The sequence below is a fragment of the Ahaetulla prasina genome, chromosome 1, assembly GCF_028640845.1.
Source record: "Ahaetulla prasina isolate Xishuangbanna chromosome 1, ASM2864084v1, whole genome shotgun sequence".
Lineage (NCBI taxonomy): Eukaryota > Metazoa > Chordata > Lepidosauria > Squamata > Colubridae > Ahaetulla > Ahaetulla prasina.
Window position 1 is genome coordinate 108,782,855 of NC_080539.1, and position 22,965 is coordinate 108,805,819.

Consider the following 22,965-nt stretch of genomic DNA (forward strand, 5'->3'; position numbering starts at 1 on the left):
AGTAATGTACCTACTAATATTCTCCATTACATAAAGTTCCCCTCATATTTCTTAAGTATATACCAGCCGAAAAGTCTAGATGATGATTGTACAATGTTTACTGTTTAGGAAAACAAAAAGAAAACACTATTCCTCTAGGTAATTCATTCCATTGCCAAATTATCTATATTTGTGTATGTTTTAAGACAGTCTCCTTTGAGTCAAGTTTGAGTCAAGCGCACCAACGTGCCTACCGTCCAAATGTTCCCTTTTATTCGTATCTATTTCATGTATGCATAATCATGCTTATACTTATATCTGTTATCTAATACATGCTTGATGTAATAAATAAATAAATAAAATAAACTTCATGGGCACATCCATATACTCTGTGTGGGATAGTAATATAGAAGTTCAGGCAAGCTACATGTCCCTCCACCCACCCACCCAACGCCTATATTATGATCCAAGTTTGAAGGTTTGGGTGCTGTATAAGATATACCAGTTTAGGTCTTAGTTGCTGAACTACCCTAGTAGTTTATTTAAATTCAACAATTTAAATATGATGGGCTGAGGCAGGGACCCATCACAGTTCATACTTCTTCTATAGTACAGAAAATTGCACCTCTCTCAGTTTAAAATGACATTATCGATGTGTACTGAACTAGGGTAGAGATTTGTGTAAGCTTCTGGCACATTCTACTAATTCCCATTCCCAAATGCTAAATTTACATATACTTAATCCCCTAAAATTGTGTGCCCTTCTCACTATCTTTTTCCTGATTTCTTTTTTTTTATTGTGTCTTAGTCTTCCCACAACTGGAAAAAGACCAGGAGGATTTTATGTGCATTTATACATGTGTGTGTTTATACTGTCTATGGCAAATGTACTTGGCAAGAATGGTAGGAAAGGAAGATTTGAATAGAGATGTATTCATTATGTACGCATAGCTCTGTGTATCCATGCCAACCGTAGAAGTGATGCTCAGCATACCAGTGGTTTCTTGTCCTCTTCTGGCCCAATTTTTTATTTATAAGAGGCCGAGAAAAGGGTGCAGGAGACTGATTTTCACTGATTCAATAGAGATACCATTTGTCTTACAACAGTCTGTAAGTGCAAAGCATAGTTCTATGACGTACACTGCCCAGAGTCACTTTTTGAAATGGGCAACTATAGAAGTAGCTATAGATAGATGATAGATAGATAGATAGATAGATAGATAGATAGATAGATAGATAGATAGATAGATAGATAGATAGATAGATGGATGAATGACAGAAGGACAGATGATAGTCTTATCAGTTGTGGCTCTCTGTAAAGTCCTCGGAGTTACGATGCGTCTTATTCGCCTGACAACAGCCAGGCGATTGCTGATTAAGACGTGTGGCTTCGAGGAAGCGGGAAATTGAAGCCCTGCCATTGGGTTAGCTCTCTGAGGCAGCCAGTATATAAGAGCTGTCAAGAGAGAGCCGTTCGTTGCTGTTTTCTTTGCTGTTAAACACAGTTGTTAAATAAAGTTATTCTTGCCGTTCCAGCTGAGTTGTGGTCACGTCTTTGCTGCGGATCTAATACTCTCCTTTTTTTAAAGGCCAGGTAAAATCCACTAGAGGCCTTTAAAATGTAGGGAGATTACCCTATTCAGGTCATTGTTACCTGATGTAGCAGTTAGCATACATTTTAGCCTGCAATCTGTTTTTGTCATCTGGTTCCCATATATTGATATTTTGTCTATTTTAAGTCATCATTATTATAAAATGCATTGAGCTCCCCTGCATAAAAGAAAGAAAGGATCTGAACAAACCAAACAGGAAGTCTCTGGCGAGGCCTTTGAATGGTAAACGTGACAGGATGCAGGTGTTTGTCCTGTCTGACTATTTTGTCAAATCATGCCACAATTGTCTATTCTCAGGCTTGTCTTTTTCCCTGATGAATTTCACACTGGTCCCATAGTTTTATACTTGCCTCCCATGTGTAGCCTCCTCCTGTCCCTTAATGTGTATCCTCACTTTTTTCTGGCCCATATGCCCTTCTCATTTCCCCTTTTCACCATAAAACTGCGCCACTTCACAATCTCAAGCACCACACAAGCAAATGTTGAAGAAGATACGAACTGTGGAGACATGCAGCTACTGTCAGAAGTAGATATTTACACTGGCATGCCTATTCAGGTCTTTGCTTTTATTCCAACACTGTATAGCAGTGTCATCAGCTTTCTAGGAACTGTGCTAATTCTCTTCTGCAGTGTGATATTAGCTTCAGGATTGTATGGTACATTGTATTTTTCTGCCCCTTTTTTTAAAAAGCACAATTAAAAATGAGAGTATTTTTCCATAAAGGTGTGATAAATAGCAGTCTTGACTACAGTTGCAAGTAGCCATTTCCTACTACTTTTCCAAGGTGTAGATTAATATCCCCATCCATTATTACTCTTATCAAAGTTTGCCTGGCCTGTCCTACTTACAAATACTGCAAGCTATCCAGTTTCCTCTCTGAGGTATTATTTGTTTCAGTTAAATGTTTCGTATGGCTTACCTTTTTTTCTATTAATTACATGAATCATTAGCCTTCTTTTCAGTGTACATCACTATCTGGGTCAGTTTAAAATTAATTCAAGACCAAGAAATTATATTTGCTGTTGTGATATTACAAGTCCTGTATTTGTCTGTTACGCACGTAACATACTATATTATGTTGTACTTTGGTTTTATGGATCTCCCCCATGTATGCTGGATTTCAGATGCTGTATATCTGGAGATATTCTGAGACCCTATACTTTTCTGGATATATTTTGCAATACTATTCACTTTCTTAAGTTTATGAAAGTAAATATATTTTCTAATTGTAGCTTTCATTAGTAGGACATGGCTTTTCGTTTGCTGCTGAACAAGTGAGTTGCCATTGCTTTAGTGAGTGCAGCCAACAATGAATTTGATTGATATTTTAGAGTGCCAACTTCTTTTTGAAGAAAGAGATTAATAACAATCTGACTCATTTCCCAAAGTCTAATGCGGTTTCCTTTTTAAAAAACCTCAATGAATAAATAATAATTTCCATTTAATTTTGAGTTTGGTTAGGTGAGAAGAACATATTACTATAGCCACTTACCATTCGTGCAGATGGGGCGGAGCTGATATTTCCATTTGTCTTCCTGCAGCTGTTTCTTTAGCTCAGAGATCAAGGTGATGAGAAGAGCCAATAGAAGTTCTCTATCTCTTGGATATGGAAAGACTGGGAGAGAAGAATCATCCTCACAGTTGCAATTAACTCAAGATTTATATTTAAAGTTTCCAATCTATTTTATTTTGAAAAGATATGCACAGTGTAAGTGTAGTTACACAGGGCAAAGTACAGACATAGGCGTCCTTCAGCACAAGTGGAAGATCACAGGTTATGCCAGGAATGCTTTAATCCTGATTGATTTAAGCCTGTACTGAACGTGATGATCTAAATGGCTTCTCCCAATTCTGTGATGACACTTACACAAATACATATACTAAACCAGGGGTCTTCAACCTTGGCAACTTTAAGACTTGTGGACTTCAACTCCCAGAATTCCTCAGCCAGCTTTGCTTTACTGGCTGAGGAACTCTGGGAGCTGAAGTCCACACGTCTTAAAGTTGCCAAGGTTGGCGACCCCGGTACTAAACGATTGATTGTTTAAAAGCATAGCATGCTTCTGTGCATGAGTTTTGGTGGAAACACAAATATTAGAAGAAGCTTTTGTGGAGTAACTGGATAAATGTGGACTAGAACAGGGGTCTCCAACCTTGGTCCCTTTAAGATGTGTGGACTTCAACTCCCAGAATTCCTCAGCCAGCTTTGCTTTGCTGGCTGAGGAATTCTGGGAGTTGAAGTCCACACGTCTTAAAGGGACCAAGGTTGGAGACCCCTGGACTAGGTATTACTAAAGTCTGGTGGACTTGAAACTGTTTAAACAACCACATCCAAAAAGGATTCATAAATGGATCTGCATCTACCTGAAGGGAAGGACTCTTTTGAGTTTTCCAGAGCTTTGTATTCTGCCCAATGTCATTCAACATATTTAAAAATGGTACCTGATACAATCAAAGGGATGCTTATCAGATCTACAGATGACATTTGGGGGAAGCAAGCTAATGCATCAAGAGGGCAACAACGCAATTCAAAATCATTTTGACAGATCTGAACACTGAGCCAAATTGACCTGGTGAGATGATGTTCAGCTGTGATATGTGCATGGTCTTTTATTTTTAAATGCATACATACAGGATTGGGAAAATCTGGCTGTCAAGGTTCCAAGGAACACCCCCAACGAAATAAAGCTCTGAGGCTTGAGGTTCCTCAAAGTTCCAATTTATTAGAGATGTCATGTTGGCACAGCTGGGAAAACACGAACTGAAAGCTTCCAGATTTTCCACACCCAGTTGACAGTTCATAGCCTTGCCCCACACCCACAAGTTGTCCAATCAACTCTTCACACTCAATTGGATACAATCTTCAGGCAGTCTCCATCAGACGCAGGATGTCCTTGAATATGGAATGTTGTTATGACTTTCTACCACTCCAACAACAACCCCTCCCAACTTTCCCAGCTAAAATATGTGGCAGTTAAGAAGCAAAAAGAAAATTGCCTTCCAAAACTGACACTGGCTTAATGAGAGTGCATGTGAAAGCAGGAACAAAAAGTGCTAACGGGCCAGCAGCAGAATATGAGTAATTAGTCTATTTTGGGGTTTTATCAGAAGCATTGCATCCAGTTCGTTGGAGGTAATAGCTCCCTTGGACTATATTAATTTATTTATACGTTGCCTGATTTCTGATAGCACTAGGTGGTTTACAATTGAAAAAGTATTTTTTTAAAAGACCATGAGTAGCCCAAATTTAATATAACAAATAAAAATCAATTACCTCCACTCCCATCCCCAAAGCAGGGATTTAATCTTCAGCCAGTCTCCAAGCCTAGGAGAGCAGTCAGATCTTTGATAATTTTAACGTGGACATAACGAAGTTACAGTAAATTCAAAGGAGAGCTACCAGAATGATAAAGGGTCTAGAAACCAAGCAGCACAGAAACAGAAAAAGCTACTTAATTCATAAAAGAGAAAATAATGGATTGCTTACTGGAGATTAAGAGGTCTACGTGGCTACATGTCAGAGATGGTTTAGCCTTCAAAGGGCAGGTTGTTTTAGTAGATAAGGTTTTTTCCTACTTTTACATTTTATTAATCTATGATTTCATATATTCTAAGTTTAAATCTGGAAGGGAAGGGTTTATACCTGACTTCTCAAGATACTTCATGATGACCTGTTTGTTTGGACTTACTTTGGGAGTAAAACAATAGTGGATTTGTCAAGAGTACTTGAGTAGGTTTTCTTTTAGGTCTTCACAGCTCCACTGCCAACCACAACTTCTGACTTGTCTGTAAGATCAGCCAAAACTTTTGGGTATTGTGTATGGGTATTGTGTATGCTTTCTTCCGTTATTTCCAGCATATCTTTTAATTTTTACTTGAAAAAGAGATGATAATATTGTAATTTTCCCCCATACCTAATCATCACGTTTGTTATTAACAGTGTGATATGTGTTTGTCCACTGCAATTATAATTTTTAAATATTTGCAAAGGTAAAAATAAAGCAGGAGGGAAATATTTGAGCAAGATATGCTATGATGAACATGAACTTTAAGATCTTTCTAATTTTTTCAGCCAGAATGTCAACATTAGATCTAAAGAATATTTAGATATTCTGGATTAGGGGACACTTTAAAACTAATCTTTTTGTTTTGTATTACTTAGGGTAAAATTGCAGCAAATCACTTTTCTGATAATTGATTGTGTCTAGTATTAAAAGGTGTTCATTGTCAGGAACTTTTATCCAGAACTGTGCTTTGCATTGAAATGACACTAAGATGGTATCATCGCAACACTTTTAAACAGAATCTTTTTTTTTTTTCATTGACAGGTTAATGACTCCAGAAAGTGAAATTAGATTTGTCCACAAGCAGATGGGCTTAGTGCCAGGCTGGGGGGGAGCTGCCAGGCTTACCCAAATCCTTGGCAGCAGCCCTGCCCTCAAGTTGCTGAGTGGTGCTGTGAAACTGGATCCACAGAATGCCCTTCATATTGGCTTGGTAGATTCCATCTTGTCCTCATCTGATGAACATGAGTCTCTGAGAGAAATGCACACATGGCTTAAGCTATATACCACAGGTCCTGCTGAAGTCATTCAGGCTGTGAAGAAAGTTGTTTCAGCAGGAAGAGAGCTACAATTAGAAGCTGCCTTGAGGAGAGAAAAAGAGATATTTGGAACAGTTTGGGGTGGTCCTGCTAATTTGCAGGCATTGGCTCAGAGAACAAAACATAAATGAGACAATTTTCATCTTACTTTCTTCAACTAAAACAGCTGCTGCCAAAGATGACTGCTGGGAAACCTTCCAAACATTATGAACTCAGTAGGTGTTAGCCTTATTAGGACAGCTCTCCTGGAATGCCATTGGCACTGCACTGACAATTAACTAGAGGTGCCACCCCAGGTTTTTTTTAAACAATACTTTCATTTTCTGGGGTTTTTTTCTCCAAAGACTCCCACCCTGATGGTACCACCTGATATGAACCCACTTGGAAATTAATGTGCATAAAGTGGCATGTGTAAGCACCGTAAGACTTGAGAAAATAATTTTCCTCAGGATTTTTAAATGCTGGCATGGCTTGAAGTCTGTGCAGCACAATAGATAGTACCAACTATCTAAAGATAACATTCCATTACCTTACCTGTGCTAATTAGCTTGTATGAAGCATCTTGGATGAACCAGTGTTTTTCAGATGTCCATATGCACACATATCTCATGGTAGAAGTAAAGTATCTGCTTTAGTTCTCAGTACATTCTACATACACCATGTTCTGCTTACATTAGCTGGTCAGACATAATATTGTAAACAAGGCCATACAACATTTCTGATGCACTTTCCAAAATGCTTTGGAATACACGTCATAGTAAATAGAGCACTTGAATATGAATTTTTCCAACAGAAGTTCATTTTCCCAGTATAGTGCAGCAGTTGGGTTCTGTTTTCTGAAGGACTATTTTGAAATCAAATCCAAACAACTGCATAACTTTAAAATTAATTCTGATGAATAAGCTTATTAAACTATAATAATACATTCAACAATCTAGGCACCTGTTGAGGGGGCAATGTCTTTGCTTATTAGCTGACACAGCATACAACACAGCCACATAAATATCTACTCTGATGTATCAGTATATTCCATTGAACTTCCTCCTAAAAGGTAAAACTGTGTGTGCTCTACAGCTGTGCTCTAGTCCTTAGATGTCGAAGTTTGAAATAGTGGTGAATTCATCAATCTAGATTGCCTTAACAGATCTCTGTTAAACTAAACTACTTTTGCTGAAGAAAAGGACTTCTTTGCTGAACTTGCCTTTATTAAGGACCCAATTTCTATACTTTTCTTGAGATCAGAGGTGTTCTTCCCAGCTGCAGGCAGAAGCATGAAGAAAGTGCAAGGCCTCCGGAAGCAGAACGATTTTGTTCTCTTAGTTTTACAAGATGTGATACCAAAATAAAAAAAATATAACCTTCCCTCTGGACGGTGGTGGTGGTGGGGAAAAGGACTAAATTCCATCATTCACCATGCTAATTAAAGTTGAACATATAGTTAAGGACATTAGAGCAATTTGGGAACATCTACAGCTGAGAACTGATCACTTCATATTTGCAGATTTGCGTTTATTGCAGTAGCCTTGATGAATCTGTTGAAATTAAGGCCTGGTGCTATCTTGTAAGCAGATTTGAGCATCTATTTCTTAATTTCATACTAATTCACTGGTAGAAAATGAGAGATGGGAAGGAGAATTTTTTAAAATCAAGTTAAGCACATTCAGTTGTTCACGAGTCAGATATTTTCTTCAGTAAAATACATAATTGGGATGTCTTTTAATTGTAGTTCATTATGTCTCTAGTCTCATAAAATTATTTCTAATGATGTGTATTAATTAAACATTATTTAAATATTTAATATTAATTAAAATTTAAGTTTCTTGTGAATGTGAGCAAAAAAAGAATATGAATTATGTAATTATTCAGAACCTTTAAATGTTTTGCTCAATTCTGTAAAGGAGATCTATTTTTGTATGTATTGCAATATATCTCTGTAAAGCAACTATAACTACAGTACTTTGAGATTAAGCTATAATCAGGTGGCCCATTGCATGCTAGGACTTCTCAACTACATTACTTCTTTTAAAAAAATATTTAATTATGTTGCTAAAGTATTACAGGTGTTTAATTTATTTTTTAGTTTGCCTTTATTATTTTTATAAATAATACAAGGCAGTGAACATATCTAATATTTCCTTTTTTCTTTAAAATATTAACAACCCAGTGAGGTGGGCTAGGCTGAACTGAGACAGTGTGACTGTCCCAAATTAGCTAGCTAGCTGGTGCCTAGCTATACGTAAGGTAGGACTATAACACAGAATCTTCTAGTTTCCAGCCTGGTGTCTTAACCACTAGACCAATCTGGTTGTATTTCTCTATTGGAAATACATGTAAAAAAATTCCTGCCAAAACATAATTTAAATCAGGGGTCTCCAACCTTGGTCCCTTTAAGACTTGTGGACTTCAACTCCCAGAGTTCTTCAGTCAGTTTTGCTGGCTGAGGGACTCTGGGAGTTGAAGTCCACAAGTCTTAAAGGGACCAAGGTTGGAGACCCCTGATTTAAATAACACCCTAAGTGGAAACAAAATTCTGATAACTTCAATGTAAAAATAATTTTCTAGCATTCTGTTTTAGAGAAACTAGGAGAAGCAAATGTTATAGTGCCCTCTCTATCGTTACCTTCAACTACTGTAATCATCTTTCTATAGGAGTTTATTGTGCAAGCATCTTTATTTTTTTGCTCAACATTTATTCTAGTCATCTTGTTCTACAGTGCATTTTCTTATTCTATTAACCAAATAAAGGCAGTGCATATACCGCTTTCAAGACGTGTCTTTAGTGTGACATGGGTTCAATTAAGATTGTTGATAAAATGTAGTTTATTAAATTATAAATCTTGTAACAAAAACGACACAAGAAAGACGCAAACAAGCTACAGGGACTAGACAGAAAGCCAATGAAGACACCATGACTTTTTTTACAAGTAAAACTCTGCAACAGAAATTATTTTACATTTCATTTTCAGGATGATTCATCTCTCAGCTTTAGTAAAACATCTGAATTTCAGGAGTCACAACTATTTTATGTTAAAATTAAGCATCTTGCACATTTCCAAACTCTTGATCATTTCCAGTTTTAATATTCCTTCCATACATCAATCCATGCAGATAGTTACTTAAAGATACTTAATGCAACAAATAATAACAGTTCCAAGTTGTACAGTGAATATACATTTGTCAAAAAAGGAGGATGGGTTTTAATATGGAGGGGGCATATACTACAAAATAATAGCAGACATTTTACAAAACTGAGTGTTGCTAAACAGCTTTCAAACCATTAACACATGCCCAGATTTTTAAATGTTCAGTGTTCCAGACAAATTAAGAGACAGCTTTTAATGTTAGATGATCAGGTTTCCTTTCTTCCCCTTCTTCTCATACGGAAACACTATAAAATAAGACTGCTAGGCTGGAGCGCAATGTCAATACAGACAAAATGTACAGGTATAAGACTGAATTTTAAAACCATGGCTCTAGATTTAGACTTCTGTTATTGTGCACTGTCCATCAGGCCTTCTCGATCTCACAGTGGTATTTCCCACCCCACTGTCTGCCACTGGTCTATCCAAGGCTGGCTGATTTCCATTCAGATGTCTCTGCTGAGCAGAGGGTACAGGCAGCTGAAACTGGGCAGACAAATCCTCACTATCACTGCTAGCATCCGATTCTGTTTCCTCTATGGAGGTGTCAATAACTCGCATCCTACCAGAAGATAGTGATTCATGGTCTTCCTCTCCCTCACCCCTATGGCTCCTTTCAACCAAACTGTCTCCATTGATTTGCAAGTTGGCAAAAGAGTTCTCTAGAGTACTTTCCTCAGGTGATGGTGTTGCAGGACTCGTCAGCTGACCATCTAGTGTAGGAAGGGGTCTAACAGTTGCTGGAGGTTGCCCAGCAGCAGCAGCACCTAGTGGTGGTATACTGTCTGCACCATCTGCAGAGCTCTCTCTTGCTAGATTGATAGCAGTAGAGTCACAGTCCAACCTAAGCCCAGCCACTCCCTTCTTTGGAATATCTATTATGTCCCGTTTTATTTTCCTGCGACGTCCATGCTCATTTCTCCTATACTGAACCATGTTCTCAAGATCTGCCACATATAAGAAACCAGCAATTAACATTTCAGTGCTCTTTTTACCTTTAGAAAATGCATCTTCCAACTCCCTACTGGTACGTTCGTCATATTGCCACCAGCCATTTCTGCCTTCATAATACCAAGCATATTCCCCATTGCCTCTACTGGCTGCTTTGAGTTCCTCAGGCGATAGCAAAGTTGGCTTATCAAGAAAGTCCTCTGGAATCTCCTGCCGACAGAGTGCACACCGCTTTCCCAACCAGGATGCTCCTTTTACACACAGATAGCAGAAGACGTGTTTGCAGGGCAGACTCACAGGGTGGACGCATGTTTGCAGGCAGATAGCACATTCAGGAACCATAAGAGATGGGGTTGCATTTGAACATGATTCATTTGCCTTTTTGTTCGTTGGAAGCATATTGATTGAGTGATCAAGTTCACCACAACCAGCCATCCTACAGAGAATCAAAAATACATTAATTTGATGAGATACAACATCCTTTGTTTATCCTGTTTTAGAATACCTGAATAGTTTAAAATGATTGAAAATGAAGCAGAACTTTCTAGATTGTGATGTTATCTACCGGCAAGGAGAAAGCTGTTACAAATAATTCTTGAATAACCACCAGTCAGCAATCATTCAAAGATAGCGCTAAGTGAGTGGTGGTGATGACTGCTCCTCAAAGTTCCAGCTTCCAGGTCCACTTTCACACAATCACAAGGTGGGCAACTGGTTTGCACTTGCGACAAGTTATGGAGTTTAGAAGTAACATGATTTCAATTTGCAACCCTCCCTGTTGGCTTCCCCCAAACAAAGTCAATAGGCAAGTCGGTAGCGGAAAGTTGTAAGTTGCCACGATTCCCCACCTAACCACACACTCTCTTGGCAGCAGCGATCCCTGTGCTTATACCATGCCTCCCTAGCCATCTGCACCACCAGGCACTCCCTCTCCCATGTGACAGCTTTGGTCGTTGAAAGCCAGAAGATAGTTGCAAGGAAGTGGTCACTTAGCAACAGCAATGGAGGCCGCAGAGAACTGTCATTGCTATACAATGCAGTCATATGTCAAAGTGGTGTACAACAGCATTGCTTAGCAAAGGAAATCCCAGCCCTAATCGCCATCGTAATTTGAAGACTACCTGTATATTGTGGGCAGTGGTCCAAAAGATGGGGGGGGGCATATACATTTCTTTAGATAAATAGACAAATGAAAAAATTACTTAATGCTAGTTTATGCCTTTCTCTTATTGGTTAACTGTTTTAACTCAGCACATTTAATTGTTATTACCCAGTTCCATTTATCGTTTCCCTATTTGCTTCCTTGCATGTTCACCAATTACTCAAAATCAAAATCAGCCATAGTAACGCTTATGTTTGTCTCTTTCTATGACAGCAAAGATTGCTCAGCTACAAGATGCAGAGTTCCTTCTGTGAGATAATATCATTCATTTACACAGAGACTAATTTTAGTATGAGGGGGGAAAATAGTGTTCACTACAGAATGTTGAAAGCAAACTGCTAAAAAGAAATAAAACTTCAGTTTCTGTTTTCAATGATAGGTGAATTCAGAAAAGAAAAACAGGCAGAAGACAAATATTTAATCTGCTGTAAATGAAGTCCACTTAAACCGGAAAAGAAAGAGCTTTTAAAGCAGGAATCAACAATATTTCAGAAGCTGCAACATGGCTACCAAACCTTTCAGTGGGACACAGAAGGGTAGGGATAATGATATAAGAAAGGATGGCACGGACATCTTTTTGCTTTGTCAGGGTAGGGAGGAGGTAAACGTGGCAGTGGACACTTCTAATAAGCAGACAGTTTTCAAATGCTAGCTCTGAAAACTCTCCCCCCCTCCCCCCCCAAAAATAAGCTAACAAAATCTGGAAAACCATGTCACTCATTTTGGTAATTTTGGCACATTTCGAGATTCTTTTCACACTTTTAAGACAATGAGTTTTCTTCCTAGAAACTCCCTATTCCCGTTCTTAATGTTTGTCTCAAAGACATTATGGAAATATGATTATTCAATATCATCAACGAAGGTGATATTAAATTAATTTGGCACAACAGTAAGACCAAGATGTTTTCTCTAGCAACAAAGAGCTAAGGTAGTCTTAATCATGACAAGTAACAGTATCACTAATATTTCTTCAATTTTTGTTTTACTAGTTGAACAAATTCTATTTGGAATCTCAAAATGTTGTCTTATAAAATAGTGAGAACTTTTACCTGAACATTATTAAATATATATACTGGTATAAAAATTGTTACTAAAATTAACCATTTCTTTTATCATAACATCAAATTCTTTTAGACGATATAATTACCCATTTTTACTTGAGTTAAAGAACTAGTTGGCCCTATTTTTCCTTACTCCAGTTAGACTGGTATTTTGAAACTTCTCAGGACCTTTCAGCATATATTATTTAAGTGACAACAATGCATATTTTTATGTGGTTTCAGTATTTGTATGCCTAATAATAGGCCTAGGGGAGTTACACTATGGGTTGAAAAGGATTTCATCACCCTCCACATTATTTTTTAGCAGGTAAATGTAACCTGAAGGTGAAATCAACAGGAATTTTAGATTCAGATGAAGTAGAAATTTCACATTTTAAATGTATGCTTTAGATAAAGCATGGATATAGCATAGATAAAGCATGGATATAGCATGGATAAAGCATAGATAAATGTTGTTAGTGGATAGTTCACATAGGTAGTACTGAATTGAATTGAATACTTTATTTGGCCAAGTATGTTTAGACACACAAGAAATTTTGTCTCTGGTGCAGAAGGTCTGAGTACATGCAAAGCAACCGAGTAATGATAATCATCACCCTAATTGTACTAATAAGAGAGGGGAATAAAGAAAATAATAAGAAAGATAAATATATGAATTAGAGATCAAAATTTAGATGCTTTGCAATTGTTTTGTATTTATGACAGTTACAGTGTCCCGGGGTCACGTAATCGCCTTTTGCAACCTTCTGACAAGCAAAGTCAATGGTGAAGATTCCAGATTCACTTAACAATAGTGTAACTAACCTAACAACTGCAGTGATTCACTTAAGAAGTGTAGCAAGAAAGATCTTAAAATGGGGCAAAATTCATTTAACAAATATCTCAGCAACAAAAACGTTGGGTTCAATTGTGATTGTAAGTCAAGGACTACCTGTAATACAGCCATACAATATGGCTAAATATACTAGATATATATTAGACAGCACTATGAGAATTAGGTGTTCAGGAGAGTGATGGCATGAAGGAAAAAATTGTGCCTACATCTAGTCATTTTGGCCTGCAGTGCCCTGTAGTGCTGTCCTGAGTGGAGGAGTTGAAACAGTTTATGTCTGGGATGTGAGGGATTTTCAGGTATCTTTTCAGCTCTCCTTCTGACCCACACAACATATAGATCTTCTATGGAAGGCAGTTTGCTTGCAACTGTTCTATCTGTTGGAGTCTGTAACTGCTGAACAGATATAAACTAGTCCCAATTTTCCCTGTGTTGGTAGTATTTAGGTTAGACTATTATAGGTATAATGCATTTGGGAATTTATTTAAAAACTGCTCAGAAGTTCCAACTAATAAAAAATACAGCAGAAACTAGGACTGATTAGAAACATTCTTGCCTCTTCTAAAAGGTTTCTGCTGATTAACAGTTCATTTAAATGCAATTTGCAGTATTAATCTTTGGAGACCTACACAATGTTGAACATGAAAAAGTATGTCATTCCATATTCATTTATGAGTGCAATAAAATCTTCAAAGGTCCTTTTCTTAGGTAATGCTTCTCTGAGATGGCAAACTAGTCAAAAGCTCCTTACCCTTGCTTCGGGCATCGTATTTATGGACATGTCTCCTCAGGAAGGCTTGCCAAACACCTTAAAGTCCTTTCAGATCAGGGGTGTTTATTTTTGCAAGTTTATTGTCTTTTAATAATTTGTATTTATTCTGCAAATTATCTGTGTGATTATACTGAATGACAGAACATACAATAAAAGATGGAGAAATAAATGTGTAAGATGGCTAAGCAAGCTATTCATATTGTTTAGCTGTCAATTTGGAAAACAGCTAGCTTGAACATTTTTCTTGCCTGTTGTTGGAAAAAAGGATGCATCGTTTGTCTTTATGCTGAGGATTCTAAAGTTTTCTTTATATCAAAGCTATATAGAAAAACACTGTAATTCCATTTGTAATTTACATTAGAGGACAACAGATTATTGTCTGTGGTGGTGATCTCCAATAACCCTTAAGAACATTTAAAAATAAGTACAGATGGATAAATACTAGAACTATTTAGTCTCCAAATTCTATTCCAGTTCTACACAAAATATCATTTTCCAATGGCAGGCTCTATTTTTTTTTCTAGAAAAAGTAGTGAGCTTGAAGTTCTAATATATATGGATGTCAATATCCAGATCAACTCAGGTCTGCTGCTTGCTTTCAGCTCAAGGACTGTTTAGTATCTGGATTTTTGTTCCAAGATTGATTAAAACCTGAGTAAGTGTAGCTAAACAATGAGCCTATGAACACCTGTTTTTTCTGAAAAAATCTAATTTTGGCTAAGTGTGCTCCTGTGCTGGAGCAATATACCTTTAATGAGAGTAATATAATTAGCCACTAACTCACAGTATCATAAAAAGTCACAGATGAATCCTCAAGTCTTTTGGGGTGAAAAAAAAAACCACTGAACAAAAAGTCACAGCCCTGGCAGATAATAAATGCAGTGTAAACCCGAGTTCAAACAGCTCTCTCTCTCTCTCTCACCCTCCCCTCTATCTATCTATCTATCTATCTATCTATCTATCTATCTATCTATCTATCTATCTATCTATCTACCTACCTACCTACCTACCTACCTACCTACCTACCTACCTACCTACCTATCATCTATCTATTTATATGGTAGTACATCATAAATATTAGAGCTGTTTATTTAAGCAATTAAAATTCTAAAATTCTTCAAATATGTCTTTTGAGATATATTTTTCAATTTGCCTTTCTTGCCTATATGAGTTTTCTTGGTACTTGTCATCCAAGTACTAATCAGGCCAACACTAACTAATTTTTCAAGATCAACCAAGACAGGACAGGTGTTGCTATGTGCTTTGACACACTCTCCAATTCACATACAGGACGTTTTTCATTCAGAAAACTGAACTATCCATTACTATATTCTATCCTCATCATATTCCCTTGCATCCGTGGGATTTTTTTAAATTGAAATCTTGAAGCCAATGTTTAATGGTTGATGTTTGAAATCACCAATGAAAATCTTTTTTAACAAAAGAACAGGAAAAATGTTTGAAATAAAATGTAGGTACAATATATTGACATTCTTACCTTTTCTTACTATTATTGCTATTCTTGGAACATGTTGTAAAATTAATAGGCCATCCTTAAATGCATTAATCAAAGCAGAATGTTCTGTTTTCCAATTATAAGTTTATTCTTGCATGCTGCTGCAGTTCGACTGAAAAAGAATACAAAAGTAACCAGTTACTTATAAATATATTTATATTTCGTCTTCTATGCATGTATTCACAGTGGTTTGTATTTTATGGGTTATAACAAAAACCAGGCAGAAGAAAATTTGAATAAAGAAAAAAATAAAAGTATCAGCAATTTCAATATTGTTCAATTATAATTAGGTTGCCTGTTCATTACAGAAGCTCCATTTTTTAACATACTTTACTGTAATACTAAAGCAAGAGACCTCAGTGCCTGCATATTTGGGAACAGAAATGTACAACATTCATGCCTTTTTAATTTGATTACTACTTATCTTTCATCTGCTTTACCTTCACAATATTCTTTTGGAAAACATGATAACCTATGCTACCAATTGAAACGTTTGCTGTTTTTTATAGCACTTATTTTTAATAATACAGCTAACTAAAAACAGTACATTTCATTTGCATCTCTCTCTCATCTATCTATCTATCTATCTATCTATCTATCTATCTATCTATCTATCTATCTATCTATCTATCTATCATCTATCTATCTGATGAAGTTTTTCAATTGCCTTATCAGATTAGTAAGTGAATTTTTACTGCATAAATTAGGCTTATCTCATATAAAGGTAAAGGTAAAAGCTCCCCTTGCACATATGTGCTAGTCGCTGCTGACTCTAGGGGGCGGTGCTCATCTCCGTTTCAAAGCCAAAGAGCCAACGCTGTCCGAAGACGTCTCTGTGGTCATGTGGTCGGCATGACTCAATGCCAAAGGCGCACAGAACGCTGTTACCTTCCCACCAAAGGTGGTCCCTATTTTTTCTACTTGCATTTTTACGTGCTTTCGAAACTGCTAGGTTGGCAGAAGCTGGGACAAGTAACAGGACCTCACCCCATTACATGGCAGCACTAGGGATTCGAACCGCCGAGCTGCCGACCTTTCGATCAACAAGCTCAATGTCCTAGCCCCTGAACCACCGCGTCTCATATGCAGGAGGCTAAATAAAGTTAGGAAACTGATGAGTCTTACAGAAAGGTTAATTGTAATATATATATAATTAAAAACACCCTTTAATACTGCTTTCCATATTAAAGTCTCTTGTGTACTACATGGAACTACTTAATAATCATGTATGTGTATGTGTTTTAAATAACTAGTATGAATGTTATATATATATATATATATATATATATATATGTATTTCTTGATGCATTTCTGTTCTAAAAAAACCCCTAACTTAAATAATCCAGTACCACTTTTATACAATTAAAAAGGACCTACTGTTATGTTATTTTTTAATGCAACACTTTATGTTCTTTATGTATTATATAATTTACATTACTCTCTTTTTTAAAATTCAATTCTATATTATTTTCAGCACAGACAGGAGGTACAGTATTTCTAATTAATATTTAGCACTTTCTCAATGATGCATTGTCTAGTACAGTTATATCTCTCGGTTGCTGTTTTGTTTTTCTGTCTCACATTGCTCTCTTTTTAAAATCTCTGTGCTGGAGATTCAGATCAGAAAAACACATTATTACAGAATTTCAAAGTAAATATCAATCACAGTTGTGAAGTTGAGCAAATCAGTAATGACTTGTTTAGCCAATTCCTAGTTTTTCATCCTTTTATAAATTGAATATGAGATATTTAAATAATACTTTCAAACCTAAGGTTAACAGCTTAGGAAAGGAGGATACTGGAAATAATTCATTTTTTCTTAATAAGATTTATAAGACCACCCAACTGAAACAATATAACCCTAAGTGGCAAACAGCATAAAAAGCAAAAAATACCCTCCCCAACTCAAATTGCATTAACATTAAACATCTGTAACGTGTAAAGTAATATAAGGTTGACTAAGCAACAGAACACAGCAATCTCTCACTAAACTGGCCACTAATTCCTCATGGAAGAACCAGGTCTTAATGACTTTTCTAAAGACAAGCAAAATTGGGGCTTCTCGTGTATCAGAGATCGTTCCAGAGAACAACGGCAATGACAGAAAAGGTGCGCCTCCTAGGTTCCATAAAATCCCAAGATTTCAAAGAAATCTTAAGTAGTTCTTGACTTGCCTCCTGCATCTGTGGCTCACCAAACACTCAGCAAATCTGCCTGCTCAATAGCTGAGGATCAGCAATCTTTGCAAACCAGATGGAATCATGAAGCGCTTGAGACAGACCATTTAAATCAGTGGTCACCGTGGTGGTCACTGGTGGTCCACGAGAAAATTTTGGTAGTCCATAGAAAAAGTATCTGCATTTTTATATTGCACTAAATATTATTTATCTTTTATAAAAATTCATATTAGTGGTCCGCAGGATTTAAATTTATGAATTTAGTGGTCTCTGAGGTCTGAAAGGTTGGTGACCCGGTTTAAATCACTCCTGCCCCACATAAGTCATGGGAGAAAAACTAACTTGAATCAGGATGTGAGATGACCATAACAAAAGCAAAGGACATTTTCTTGCTATCTAAATCATTTAACACCTCTTAAGGCTAATATGAGATCTAATGTATGATCACTTACATGTTTGGGGCCATGCAAGTCCACAATTGTGATATATGCCATAAACTCCTAAGCTTAACCAGATCCAAACAGCAAGATCCTTATCTTCTTCCTGACCCATTTTCACTCATAAGCACTCTTACTCTAATACCTCAGGAGTATTCTTGATCCCAGAAAAGGGACCCTAATTATCAATATCATCACTCTACCCTGCCACAGTATGGAGTGAAGGGCCCAAAACTTGATGGTGTAAATTTCTAAGAGAAAGTGATGCTCCCTAACCCAACCAGATTTTGATAATACATGCCAGATTTACCAGTTCATCCAAACTGTGAGACTTTATAGACACATCTGGCATTCACCATCAACACCTTGAGGTCACTTGCCCCAGCAGTCCAATAACCTGGCCCCTAGGATGGGCCTACAGGATTAGAAGTAGATTGGCACTAAATTGGATTACTTTCTTCCTGGAACAGCTCCCCCTCCTCCCTCACACTACTATAGAGATATTTTAATGTTCTAATGCGTACTAACAAATGGTTCTAGTAACTAACGCTAACTCGGTATTATCCTATCTATATTTTTAAAAAGATAAGAGAATATAAGCCAAACAGCCAAGTTACAAAATTGGGAATATTAAACTAAAGGGGAAATTTAGTAGTTCTTCTAAATTCTATTTTCATAGTTCTGTAAGGATATGGCCATCAAAGACTGGAACTAATTTGCGCTTTGTAATCCAGCAATACTATGGAACTTCTATTAGCATATCTGTACTGCATAAACTAGGAAAATGGAATACTAAGAATGAACTAAGGCATATTTTCTACAGCTAAGATCCAAGTAGGCATGCAGATGCTTTCTATTTTTTATTGATCTAGTTGATAATAATCTGCATTTTTATTCTGTTAAACACTCAAGTGCCTTACAATATTTAGTCTTATATAACCATTTATAAAAAGATAGATTAAAAAATAACACTAATACAAGTACTAAAATTGTTCAAACCTAGAGTCTGTTGAAAGAGATGCAGCTTTATAGATCTCCTGAACAGTAGATGAGGACCGAATAGGAGTATATTCCATAGCTGAGGAACCACACACATGAAGGTCATTTCCTTCCTTTCAGACAGACAAACCTCTCATAGAGGCTTCTTCAATCATATAGGTCAAATCTATGATTATGGATTCAGGCACTTCCATTTTTTTTTTCTTCAGCCAGTACTTCACAGGGCATAATAAATCATTTTAATAGCTTCCAGACTACATGATAACCTTCTCCCTGTTTAGTATTTAATTAATTTGATACTTAAGCACTTATTTTCATTACCAATGGAAGCATGGTGGGGTTTGCAAATGATATAAGGTAGTTCATCTTATATCAATCTTTATTACTGAATAAACCACAATAGCTATGTATACCTAAACCTAGAACAGTATTTATAAATCAGAGAGGCTGGGTTCACCCCAAACTAAATCCAGAGCAGATTATGTTTAGGTCAGGCATGTACAATCCACGGTTTGCATTTGGCCCTAGACAGCTAGTCTCCACAAGATCATAAACTTTTAATATTATGTGATTTATATATATTAATTATATTTTATATTTTAAATGCGGCCAAGACCATTTCTCTTCACTCAATGCAAGCTAGGCAAAAGGTTGGACAACCATGTTTAAGCAGGGTGTATACCCTGTCTACATGTCCAGTGTGCCCATGCATATTTAAAAAGTTATGGCAGTCGTCCCCATCCTTCATAGTTACTCAACTACAATATCAAAAATGTCCAACTTTGATGCACACTCATTGAGTTAATTTGACAATTATATGGAGGATACCACATCATGGAGTAGTCTGATTTCTTCAACAAATGTATATGTAAATATAAAATCAAATATGCTGTTGCAAAGAGGGAGGCAAGGGAGGGGGAGGGAATTCTTATTATATATGTATTTCAAGTCATCCCTCCCTATGATGCTTTCATTTAACTTCTAGACACTTAGGAGAAAATGGATTTATAGAATGCTGTTAAGTATTTTGTTACTTTTACCTAATATTTACTGCTTAAGTTTCAAACAGCTTTTCAATCGTAGCTCAACTTATTTCATACAAATACCAACTGGAGATGCACTCCAGTTTCTCTCAACCTGGGATGTTTCCAAATACATATATACCTACATGACGGCATTATTTCATATTGCAAATATTTTCTAGCATTAAAAGAAAAATACAAATGTAGCAAAGCCATAAAACTATTTTCTAAAGGCAACATACTACCCTCAATCTTAAAAGTGGAATATCAACTATTCTCGGTAATGCAGTTCTTTGTTCTATCCTGTTTCACTAAGGTGGTGCCAGGGATAAAGGAGAATCAGGACATATTTCACACACACACACACATATACACACACTATTCAGGTGAACTACCTCTCATCTCTTTTTAATGTACCAACAATAAGAAAAAGGTTGGGAGGTAAAAGCTTCTCCAATGAAATTGCACACAGTCAATCATCGGACCAAGTTGCCACTCTTGCTTATCTATCTATCCTATCTTATCTATCTTATTGCTATCTACCTAGCTTATCTATCTATCCTATCGTATCCATCTTATCGCTATCTATCTTATCTATCTTATCGCTATCAATCAATCAATCTATCCTATCTTACCGCTATCTATCTATTTATCTATCTATCTATCTGGCTATCTATCTATCTATCTATCTATCTCCATCAATATACAATTCTCAACAAAAGCTCTTTACCCACCATCCGACTCTTTTCTTCACCACCACCACCCCCAAAAAAACACGCCGAGAGAAAAAGAGTTGCAAATTCGCCCCTGCAAAGTCAAAAATTAAGACGGGCGCAGAGGGAGAAGAAAAACAACCGCTGCCCAGAAAAGAGCGCTTGGAGGCGGAGGAAGAGCCCGCCCTTCCGTCCAGGTTCGCTTGGCCGGAGGGATGGATGCAGCAGAAGCAGAAGGGCAGGTTGGACCTCCCCAATCAGCGACCCACAAACTGGAGGGGGGGGAGGCGGGCACTCGGGGCAGACTCGCGCGGGCCTGGTCCTCTCACTCAGGGCGCGGAGCGGGGCGACGACGCCGGGGCCTTTGTTCGAGTCTGTCTGCCGCTGCCCGGAAGGACTAAGGCAAGGGGGGCTAAGGCAGGAGCGAGAAGCGGCTTTCCTTTCGAAGGAGGCCTCGGCTGCCCCACAGCGGTGGTCGCCTTCGCCGGAGTCCACCCCCACCCCGGGAAATTTTACCTCCCTCCCCCCCACGAGGCGGCCATTAGCTAATCAGTCCCGCACTCATCTGCCCTCCTTCCCCCCTCCCCTGCGGTCTCCTTTCTCTCCCCCCCCCCCCGAATGGCAAGCCTCCAGCTAATACCTCCGAACCTGCTGCCGCTCGCTCGGTGATTAGACTGCGCCGCTGCGCGCGCGTATGCCCTGCCCCCCACCCCCGTTTGCGTGAGGACGCGAGCAAACGTTTGAACCCGGCTGACGTCAGGACGCAAAGGAGGGGCGAGCGGGGTGGGGGAAGGCGTGGAGGCGGAGCTGGGAAGATATCTATAGCTCTATATAAATGGCTCGGAGCGAACGTTGGAACGGGTGGTGGGGTTTTGGCGCGAGCTTTCCCTTCCCTCCCCTCCCTGGGGAAAGCTGCCGCTCGTGCTTGCGGGAAGCCCTTATTATGCGATGCGATGCGAAGCGACCCGGGGAGGGTGGTGGTGGTGGTGGTGGTGGTGGTGGTGGTGGTGGTGGTGGTGGTGAGGGGAGGAAGGAAGGAACCGAAAGCCTTCTTTTCTTAAATGCAACCTAGGCCAGGGCTCTCCAACCTTGGCAACTTTAAGACTTGTGGACTTCAACTCCCAGAATTCCTCAGCCAGCTTTGCTTTGCTGGCTGAGGAATTAGGAAGTTGAAGTCCACAAGACTTAAAGTTGCCAGGGTTGGAGACCCCTGGCCTAGGAGATGTAATAACTTTTTAACGTCGACATCTCTGCAGGTATCCTTAGAAGGACCCGTGAGTTGGACAAGACCAGCCTTCCAGGAAGGGTGCATAAATTGCAAATTAGCTGTGACGTGTTGAAAGCAGATGTGTGTGCCGGCGTGTTGTTTTTCCAGCTCTTGTCCCAAAAAGGTGCTTTTTCAAAGAGGCAACTGGACTTTCTGATTTTTTTTTTTGGAAGACGTTTCACTTCTCATCCAAGAAGCTTCTTGGATGGTGTGGGGGAATGAAACGATTAATGCCTTATGCATTGGGGAAACAGAACAACTCCAAATGTTGGGCTTAAGACAACTTAGAACTACGCTGACTTCAGTCTGACCTAAGCATAGTACATAAAATTATCTACTACAATGTCCTACCTATCAATGACTACTTCAGCTTCAACCACAACAATACACAAGCAAGTAATGGATAAAAACTCAAGGTAAACTGCTCCAACCTGATTGCAGAAAATATGACTTCAGTAACAGAATGGTCAATGCCTGGAACGCATTACCTGACTCTGTAGTTTCTTCCCCAAACCCCCAAAACTTTAAGCTTAAACTGTTTACTGTTGACCTCACCCCATTCCTAAGAGGTCTGTAAGGGGCGTGCATAAGTACACCTGCGTGCTTACTGTCCCTGTCCTAATAATCCTTTTTACTTACTCTTTTCGTGTATCCAAATTATGTTTATACTTTTACCTGTTATATATGATTAACTAAATAAAACCACAAATGCGTGTGGAA

At 38.0% G+C, this 22,965-nt stretch overlaps 2 protein-coding genes across 5 annotated transcripts in view; one reads left to right on the forward strand and one right to left on the reverse strand.

Annotated features, from left to right (window-relative positions):
- Positions 1-8,981, forward strand: part of ECHDC1 (ethylmalonyl-CoA decarboxylase 1) — a 33,506-nt gene extending 24,525 nt beyond the window's left edge. For all 3 annotated transcript variants that reach the window (XM_058172236.1, XM_058172243.1, XM_058172226.1), the window contains one exon: positions 5,922-8,981. In XM_058172236.1, coding sequence (XP_058028219.1) covers positions 5,922-6,327 — 406 coding nt within the window. In that variant the 3' untranslated portion in view covers positions 6,328-8,981. The remainder of the gene's footprint in view (positions 1-5,921) is intronic.
- Positions 8,982-9,076: 95 nt separating this feature from the next.
- RNF146 (ring finger protein 146) lies at positions 9,077-21,736 on the reverse strand. 2 transcript variants are annotated; one of them, XM_058172205.1, is made up of 3 exons: positions 21,619-21,736; positions 15,613-15,742; positions 9,077-10,723 (listed from the first exon to the last, which is right to left on the reverse strand). In XM_058172205.1, exon 3 carries the CDS (start codon positions 10,720-10,722, stop codon positions 9,676-9,678), a length of 1,047 nt encoding a protein of 348 aa, XP_058028188.1. In that variant the 5' UTR covers position 10,723; positions 15,613-15,742; positions 21,619-21,736; the 3' UTR covers positions 9,077-9,675. The 2 variants fall into 2 exon arrangements, with proteins under 2 accessions (XP_058028188.1, XP_058028198.1); XM_058172215.1 differs by lacking the exon at positions 21,619-21,736 and adding an exon at positions 19,244-19,307.
- Between the last annotated feature and the right edge of the window lie 1,229 nt (positions 21,737-22,965).

What these genes read in the sequence shown, in the direction of transcription:
- RNF146 (XM_058172205.1), bottom strand. Translation starts at nt 10,722, where the DNA reads ATGGCTGGTTGTGGTGAACTTGATCACTCAATCAATATGCTTCCAACG.